Source organism: Ipomoea triloba, chromosome 5 (assembly GCF_003576645.1).
Source record: "Ipomoea triloba cultivar NCNSP0323 chromosome 5, ASM357664v1".
Classification (NCBI taxonomy): domain Eukaryota; kingdom Viridiplantae; phylum Streptophyta; class Magnoliopsida; order Solanales; family Convolvulaceae; genus Ipomoea; species Ipomoea triloba.
This window is the reverse complement of record NC_044920.1, coordinates 16,712,332-16,722,043: the sequence shown is the minus strand read 5'-3', so window position 1 is coordinate 16,722,043 and position 9,712 is coordinate 16,712,332. Positions and strand designations below refer to the sequence as shown.

The 9,712-nt window shown below is 36.4% G+C and overlaps 1 protein-coding gene across 4 annotated transcripts; it reads right to left on the bottom strand.

Annotated features, from left to right (window-relative positions):
* Window positions 1-3,020: 3,020 nt before the first annotated feature.
* On the bottom strand, window positions 3,021-6,645 carry LOC116021164. 4 transcript variants are annotated; one of them, XR_004098922.1, is made up of 6 exons: window positions 6,447-6,645; window positions 6,199-6,357; window positions 5,766-5,852; window positions 5,308-5,406; window positions 5,138-5,227; window positions 3,021-4,290 (listed from the first exon to the last, which is right to left on the bottom strand). XR_004098922.1 is itself a non-coding variant. In XM_031261776.1 (3 exons), exons 2-3 carry the CDS (start codon window positions 5,152-5,154, stop codon window positions 3,714-3,716), a joined length of 594 nt encoding a protein of 197 aa, XP_031117636.1. In that variant the 5' UTR covers window positions 5,155-5,227; window positions 5,308-5,571; the 3' UTR covers window positions 3,021-3,713. The 4 variants fall into 4 exon arrangements, 1 of the variants encoding a protein (XP_031117636.1); XR_004098924.1 differs by having other exon boundaries at window positions 6,199-6,349; XR_004098923.1 differs by lacking the exon at window positions 5,766-5,852.
* Window positions 6,646-9,712: the final 3,067 nt, after the last annotated feature.

Here is a 9,712-nt window from a genome sequence, read left to right as displayed (position 1 = left end):
TAGAGTTGGAAAAATGGGAGGGAAAGCTTTAAAATATGTTTTTATCCCACATTGGTTTGGGAAGTGGGTTTGCACCACTATTTATACAAGTGTCTTTCTAAAGCTCACTGAGTTGTATAGCATAGAGGCTATCTTTCGCACGCGGGGTGCAAATCAAATCCCAAAGTGAGCCTGAGTTATGCCAAATTTTTGTAACATTTTTTCCAACACATCATGAACTCGTGGTCTCAGCCTTAGGCGTGAACTAGAATGGTAGCACGGCTTTCGTAACATTTTTTCCAACAAATCATGAACACGTGGTCTCGGACACTAGTTCAGCCATGAACTCGTGGTCTCAGCCTTAGGCGTGAACTAGAATGGTAGCATGGCTCGTGTACTGGTTCGGCCTTCTGGTACCACGAATCATCTGATCATCCTGGGTTTAACTGCTATGTGTCTCGTCTCGGGTACGATTCGGGTAGTGACCATTCAGAGTCTTGATTCATGTGTTACGAAATTAATTTTGAATTAATTCCAATTTTAATTTTCTGAATCAATTCTCAGGTAGTGGTATGCTTTTACAAGAGTTATAAGCTTGTTTTTATGATCATATTAAATGTCATGATTAATGATATTAATCCTTCTCCTCCACTATATAATCCAGGTTGAGCAGCAGATTTGTAAGAACACAACCAAGCAACACACATGAAAAACACTTGTTTTCTCTCCCAAAACTCTACTCTTCCTTCGTCCAAGCCACCTGTGGTTCATCCCATGTTCTAGTTTGCCGAATTCTAAGTTTGTGTGCTCAAACACAGGAATCGTATTACATTTTATCCTGAGAAACCTAGATTGCAACGCTCCAGCACCCTGGGGGGCGGTAAATAAGATTTTAAGGACAGAGACAACTTGAGTCGTGCTTCCAACCAAGCCAAGTTCGTCCAGTTTCGTCCCCGAGTCGTTTCCAGGTTTATTTGACCTTTTTCATAGGTTAATTTTCTTGTTATTTACCTTTCGTATGTATTTATATTTTTCATTTCTCTTGTGATTTTTGAGAATAATTCCCAACAATATATATATGGTATATGTCATTTTTGTCATATTTATAGTTTTTTACTTCTTTTTTTTTTAATACTACTAACTCTATTACAATGCAGTATCTGTTCATATATGTTATTTAATCCACCTACATGTATGTTAGTTATTTAATCCACCTACAATTTGGACTATGGTCCATATATGTTAGTTTAAGTGGTTCACATTGCAATTTGAAAATCATGGTTTACGTTATAATGAATGAGATCAGAGCACCATATATTACGCAAATTGAAAAAAAAAAAGGAAAAAAGAAAAAAAAAAAGAAAAAGCTTTTCTTAATTGCTAGCTAGTTCACCCATGGAGATATTGTGTGTCACAAGACATGTTTGCTTACTTTTATGCAAAGAAGGCCTTCTTAATCTACTACAATTCCTTGCTCACTTCATTCATATGCATGTGGTCCATTGGTGATGTTGAAGCACAAGTGAGCCCAGTTTTGAAGATGGAGAGGAAGAAGTTATGCACCTTGCTCTCTTCAATTTCTACCAAATTGCCATGATTCTCCAACTCTACATCTGGTGTTATTCCATGACTGCTTTCTAGGCATGCTGAAAACGATGGGTCTACTATCTCTATCACATGCTCAGGCAAAGCCATCTCTACATACTCACAAAGGCTGTTACATTCACTGTTGAATAAATCATTAGTGGGTCTTTTAGCTGTGAATATTTCTAACAAAAGGATTCCAAAGCTATACACATCTCCAAAAGTGGATGCTTTTGCTCCTCTCCCGTACTCTAAATCCAAATTATTTGTGAAGACAAACAATGCAAATGAAAAAACTTCTTCAACATAAGATATGATATATGAAAATGAGCTTGTCTGTTAAGGTAGTTATGGAAACATGTGGTAATTAAAGTTTAATTTTATTAACAATACTAGTATTTTCGCCCGTGCAACTTGTTATAATATTTTAAGAATATTTGAATCGATATACAATTATGTAAATTATAACATCGAATATTATATAACGCAATTGATGAAATTGGTTGGATCGATTATGTTTCCTGATGTTTTCTTTGATTGAACTAGAGCAAATAATTTTCCAATTACCCGTGCGATGCATTGATAATTTTTTTTATTATATATTTAGATAATAAAAATAAATATGAAATTATAAAAAATTCTAATACTGAACGTGTACATTTATCTGATTATAAGATTAGTGGAAAAGTATTACTCAATTAATTGAATAATATATGACTTATTTGTCTACAATCTATACTATATATAAAAGCAATATCCTCCTCCAAAATTTTCCTGCCAAAACGTAGGGGTATTTTAGTAATTTATTATTATTATTATTATTATTATTATTATTATTATTATTATTATTACTATTACTATTACTATTACTATTACTATTACTATTCAAAGTGATTCTTAGTGTAGGGCTTTAACCCCGCAAATGCCTACAAAAATTTAAAAATTATCAAATTATTAGTTTTAACATTAATAAAATACTCCCACCGTCCCATTTTACCTGTCTTACTCGTTTGTCCCAAAATAGTGTCTTATTTCCAAAATTAAACATCACTATCATTCTACATTTCCCAATTTAACCTTTTGACTTTTTCAAATTTCTAGACATTTATTGGGCAAGTATAATTGTACTTTGTACCACTACTTTTACACAATTGATTTTTTAATTGTATAATTGTACTTTTGTACAACTACTTTTACACAATTTATTTTTTTAATTGTATAATTATAGTTTTACAAAGTCTTTGTATTGGTTTTGGTACTCTCTTTCAATTGAGCACAGAAAAATTCAAAGCTATGCATTGCAGTAGTAAACTTTGCATCAACTTATATAGTGCAATAGTAAACTTCAAAACACTTCAATTTATAAACCTAAAAAAAAAAAAAGAAATAATGCTTCAGACTTCAGTTAACTACTTAGTACACTTTACACCAAGTGTCCAAAGCAAAGGCTTTTAATAAAACACTCCAATCTCAAAATAGACTACATTAATGAATATACACAAAAGATCAAAATAGATTACATTAATCATCATAGTTTCTGCTGTTGTACACTCCGTACTCATACTTGAACGCAAAAATACAAAAGAGCAGTAGTGATGAATATGAAATATACACACCTAATACATAGTAAAAGTTACACTAAAATTTCATTCAACTTACAATAGCAAACGTGTACATTTACAGTACTTCATTGCTGGAGGCTTGAAATTGCTTCAGTCAATACTTCTGGATCAAATGAGATAGTAATAGGTAATCGGTCTTCTCGAGCTAACCTTTGCTTATTTATGTGTCGCAATTTATAATTATTCCCTCCAAACTTTTTCATAACCTCAACCATGCATAATTGCAATGTTAAAAAAACATTATTAAGGTTGTCTACTGAGATCTCATCAAAAGCTTTTATAGTAGCAACTACTAGTTCATCAACATTCCGAGGAGCTTCTTGGTACTGTAAAGATTGAAGAGCTCTAAAAAAACCAAGATCCAACACATTCATATCTTGGACTATTAGGAGGCTGACAAGTTAAGTGGATATCAAAACCATCTTTTCGGGCAGCTTCAAGAAACTCAACATCATTTACACTAATATGCGGCCTTGCATTATCTTGTTGAATATATATAGTTTTTGAACTATTTGGATGCCATTTTGCTCATATTGCCGGTAAAACATAATCAATCAACCATTTTCTTGTAACTTTTTTATTTACTGATTCAATAGGCTTAGTTTCTAAGGTTCCAACTTCTTGATTTTTACTTTTACGCTTGGTTGCTTCTTTATAAACAAATGGAAACATTCCAATTTTTCCATCAAACATTTCATTTCTTTCTAAATCAAATCGAGGGCGAGCCACAACACAAAGAAACATAACTTTTGTTATAAATTTTTTACTTTTACAAGTACGATATGACTCTTCTTCTTCAGGCAAGAGATAGTATTTTTGAGATGTTCTTGAGAGATAAAACCATTTCTCATCTATATGAACACGGTCAAACATATCTATGAAACAAGGAATATTATGAGATGGATTTGAATCAATCATAGATATGCAGAATTGTAACCTCACCTTTCGATTTTCCTCTGTTAACATAGGCTTGATAGCATTTGAGTGAGGTTTCAAAGATCCTTCTTTAACTCTCATGTGAAGGCTTGTCTTTGACATGTTTAGTGCACTAGTCATGGTACGAATTGTTGTACGACGATTCAAAGGAATTCCTGCAACATCTTGCCTGACAAATTTAGAGAAATATCAATTGGCAAACCATTTATAACACAAGCAACCCCTTTTTCCATATTTTGCCAATAGTTTTAGTAGAAACAGAATACAAACTAACAACATCTTTAATTGATCCATGTTTTACTTTCCCATTCACACTATGTTTTAACAAAGCTTCAAAAATAATCCTCCTCTTATCCTTAGAAACTCTTGCACTTGATTTAGAACTTTGAACACCATCAGAACTTTCTTCTTCTAAAAACTCCATTAATAGACAAGAAAGAATTTGTATAGAAAATTCTATACGGAGTACTCTGAAAAAGAACTTAAAGAAAAGCCTCCTGAAAATTACACTATGTATACAGAGTACTAAGAATTTTATTGAAAGGAGTAGAGTATTTTAATCACTAAATGTGAAATCAAATTTTGGCGGAAAATATTGCCGTGATTTTTTCTCAATTTTACCTATCCTATTTCGGAGTACATATATAGACACAGACTGATCTTTTGCTTGAGCAGTATGGAGTACTCCGTATAAAACAAAATACAGAGTGTAGAGCATAAGTGAATGAAAAAACAAAAAGGAAAAAAGGTTTACAGTAAGATTTTTAAAGAAATTTAGCTTTCAAAAATAAGGATTTAAACAAATTTTATACTGATTAAAAAAAACTGATTGAATGAAACCTAAAATTTAAATAAAAAAAATTAATCTTCAAAATCAGGAAAAATACCCAATGACACTGTTTTATAAATAAAAACAAAGTAGAAAAGGGTAAATAAATACTCTGTAACACTCTAGTACAAGGCACAGATTAAATCATTCACAACTAAAATTAAACACAAATGAGTACAGGATGTACCTCAAGGGCTTTGGCATATGAGTTTATAAAGAGTTGAGATTTCCCTTTTATTGTGCGTGCATGCTGCCTTAAATATCGGCTAATCTCCATCTGCACCCAGCAATTTATTTCATTATCAAGTTGTTGAGATCAATGAAACCAGATATTACAGAATGGTGCTAAGGTCTTACATCTATCACAACACCACCAGCATCAACGGTAGAGTTTTTCATAGCTCTTCTAACAATCATAATTGCGACATGCAAACTTGTCTCAACTTCTTCAATAAACTAGTATAACTCAAGAAGACAAATTAGGGTCACCAAATAAATCAATGGCATAATATTTACTCATTATTTGATCAAATTAAATCCCCTGGTAACTCATTTTTTTTATCAGATCAAAGAACTCAGTACCCACACTTAGCTACACACATCATGAATTCACAGTTATTCCTATTCAATATCATTAGCATGCTTCTAATAAATGCACTAAAGAAATTTTATTAAATTATGTAATTTGACACTAGAAATTTCAATTTTTTTTGAAAAAAAAAACTTAGGCATTCAAGAAGTATTACACTATTATAATTTATATGAACTCAAGAAGCATTTTAAATGCATTCATACAGAATTATGAGTTAGCATACCTTAATTATCTCCTAAATGATGTCTTCAAAATTGCAGAACCATCCATTCTCATTTCTCCCCCCAATTCCCCAAATGACAATTCACAACTGTATATTCACCACATGTATTCAAAATTCACAGTTTGTCATAAACTCTAAGAATATTCAACAATAGAACAATATATTCACAATATCACATATATTCATTAATATCACAAATTCATAAAATTCAAAATTTAAGGCTTTAACCATTATCAATATATTCATAAATTCATAACACAATTAACACAAAACTAGAACTACAAAAAATTTTAATTTAAACTTCAATTCTCAAGGAAACATCAACAAATTTTTTGTAAATAAATTATTATAGTTAATTTTAATTTTCTGAAAAAAAAAAACTAAACTAAAACTGCGATGTCAGAGGAGGTAAGCGAGAGTCGACGGTGAGAACCTGAGAGGGGTGAGGCCATGAGAGCTGAGAAGGTGGAGAGCCCGAGTAGGAGTCACAGTCCACGAAAAAGGCAAAGTGGCGAAGCGGAAGCCGGAGTTTGAGGTGAGGAGTGAGAGGGTTGAGGCGTGGGAGGCGCAAATGAGATGAATGTCTGAAACCCTAACATATAGAGCGAAAAGAAAGCGAAGCCTTCCAGATCTGAGTCGTCCAGTTTGAAACAAATAACAAAAAATTGAAGGGAGACTTACCAGTGGTGGTGGAGGCTAGCAATGGCGATGGCGGAGGCTAGCAGGGTCGACAATAGGTCGAGACGGAATGATGGCATCGGCGATGGCGTCTATTGCAGGTCTCGACATTGGCATTGGAGGAGAGGGCAGTGTCGGCGGAGGAGGCAGCGTCTGAGAGATGGCGGAGATCGACAAATGAGGGATGGACTTCGCGAGAGGAAATGGCTCTCAAATCTGAATGAACAAAATTAAAGCGCTATGTTTGGGTAAAAGGTAATTGACTTTCCGCGACACCTATAGGAACAGGTGTCGCGGAAAGTATATTATTATTTTAATATTTACTTTTCGTGGCACCCACTAAGATTAGGTGCCGGGAAATGTAAATTATTAAAATAATAATTTACTTTTTGCGGCACCCGATCTCAATGGGTGCCGCGGAAAGTATCCGCTCGTAATTGACCAGGAGCCCATTCATCATGATTTTTCAAAGAAAAAGTTTAATCATTTCAACACACTTTGTTTTCCAAACCCATTCGAAGCTGCCAGCCCCATCTCCCGAACCTGAAATAAAGGAAAAAATCGAGTTAACCGTAATAAATCTCGTACCTGAATGTGGCCACGGAAGGCTATCGATTTGGTCTTCATTGATTGGAAGGGGGATCGCTCGAATGTCATTGATAATATTAATCGGCAGTAATTCTTCAAGAGCAAGGATGTTCCAAGAGTTGTTGTCTAAAATGAAGTCTTTGACCAGCGTGGACCTCTCATTTTCAGGGATAGTAACTGAAGATAGCGAACCTAGAGGTTCACTGCCCACCTACCTATCATGCCAGAAGTTGATTGAAGTCCCCTTGCCCACCTTCCATTTGATGGTTGCAAGGATATTCTTGCCCTTAATGATCCTACGCCAATTCCACGAACACCCATTAGTGCAATCCGCTAGAAGGAAGTCACCTCCCTTGACATATTTTTCTCGGAGGACTTTGACCCATAACTTGTTCTGATTAGTTAAGAGTTGCCAAGCATGATTGGTGAGAAATGCCAAGTTGAAATCCTTGGCCTTCCGAAGACCCAACCCACAAAACTGCCGAGGTCTACAAATATCGGACTAGTTTATAGTGTAAATCTTCTTCGTCGTGTCATTATGTCCCCGGAGAAAGTTTCTACAGATCTTATCAATTTTCCTACAGGTACTTGCCGGGAAAGCCATGGATTGCATGGTATACGTGGGTATCGTGGCTAAGGAGGATTGGACAAGGACTCTTCTACCTGTCATGCTAAGGGAGTTCGCCTTCCAAGCCGCTAGCTTCTTCCTCATTTTATCAATGATCCCTGTAAGCGTGTCTTTAGAAACCCGTTTTTGAAGAATGGGGATCCCTAAATATGAGCTGAGATTAGCTGTGATGGGAATTCCCATTTTTCGCTTATAGACCTCTTCACACATGTACTAGTGTTACGAGAGCAAAAAATTTGAGAATTTGAAAGATTAATCTTGAGCCCAGAGGCACAACTAAACCTGTTGAGGCAATCCAACATGACTATTGTTTGATGCTCCGAGGCTTCCCGAAAGAGCATAAGGTCGTCTGCAAAGAAAATGTGAGAAATGCATAACTCATCTCTTGTAATTTGAACCATCTTCCAAGTGTTTCTAGTAACCTCCCCTTGATTTTCATGCGCCAATCTTTCCATTACAAGGTTATATAGATAAGGAGCCAACGGATCTCCTTGACGAAGACCCTGGCCGGGCACAAAGGATGGGAGGCAACCCCTGTTCCAAATAATGGAGATATCACTTTCTTGAAAGGAAAACAAGACCAGGTCAATGAGTTTTCTCAGGAACCCAAAACCCTCAAGAGTCTCCTCCAAGAAACCCCAATCCACACTATCATATGTTCTATGTAAGTCGATTTTAACTACCATGAACCCTTTGCCCCCTCGTTTTCTTACCATGGTGTGAATGATCTCTTGGGTCAAGACCACATTGTCAAGAGTGGACCTCCCGGGCAGAAAGCTGTTATGGTGAGGACCGATAATATTACACATTAACGGTCTGATTTTGTTAACAATAACTTTCAAAATAACTTTAAACGCCACATTAAGGAGGGTAATCGGCCTGAAATCAGCAGGCGACTCCGGGATTTCCTTTTTAGGAATAAGGATCATGAAAGCCATAAGGAGGGACTTATGAACCATACCACCATCCAGCGCTTGATTAACCATAATGGTTATAGATGGACCTATCTCACCCCAGAAGTGATGATAGAAAATTGCTGGGATCCCATCCGAACCTAGACTACCGTACTTTTTCATCCCAAATATAGCCTTACGCAGTTCATCCGCTGATGTTCTTCAGATCAGCATGGAGGCTTCGGCCGAGGTGATTTTATGCACATCAACTGTCGATGCTAAAGTATCATCACCAATCTCCTAGTTCCTACAAAAAAAAGAGATGAGAAGAAACCAATAATATGATTAGATAAAATACTTGGATCATTCGTCCAACTTCCTTAGATCTTGAGGAATCTAATACGATTCCTGTTTATTCTAATCAAGGCAGCATGTTGGTAAAACCGTGTGTTCCTGTCACCGTCCTTAATCCACTGGTCCTTCCCTTCCTTTTGATATGCTTTAGGGGGATATTTTTGCAAGCACAAATCCCCAAAGAGCTCGCCCGAGCTCGGAGCTCGGGCCTCATTATTCGCGAAAGTGGATAGGTTAGATGGCTTGCTTGATACCACACAGTTGGCTACCGAGGCGGCCTTGGCCGACCTCTGCTTCACACGCTATCCCCCTCCTCCTAAAGTTGTAGTCACCGAGCTTCTCTCTACATCTGAGAGGATGACTTCGAAAACGATATCGAAGAGGTGGTCGAGGAATACCTCGGGCAAGCCCTTTGGGGCTTTATGCTTGCAAAAATATCCCCCAAGGCACATCAAAAAGAAGGGAGGACCGGTAGATACAAATACGAACTTAAGCTTCCAACTCTTCTTAAAGGACTTGGGCTCATGGAAGACTTTCCTATTGGGACGGGCCAAAAAGCCCACGAATCCCTTACTACGGGTGGCGAGGAACACCCTATGTTAAAAAGAAGTTAAAGAGGTCCAAGTTGGGTGAAACGCGTACTTGGGTGCACTTAATCAAGAAAACGGAAAGAAGGCGATGGGAGTTTGGCAATAATTGGCCTAGAGCGATATTGTAGAAGTTGAGGACACTCACCACAAAGGGGTGAAGAGGAAATCAGAGACCCATCTCGAGGGACTTAAGGTGAACACCAAAAAAGTGAGGAA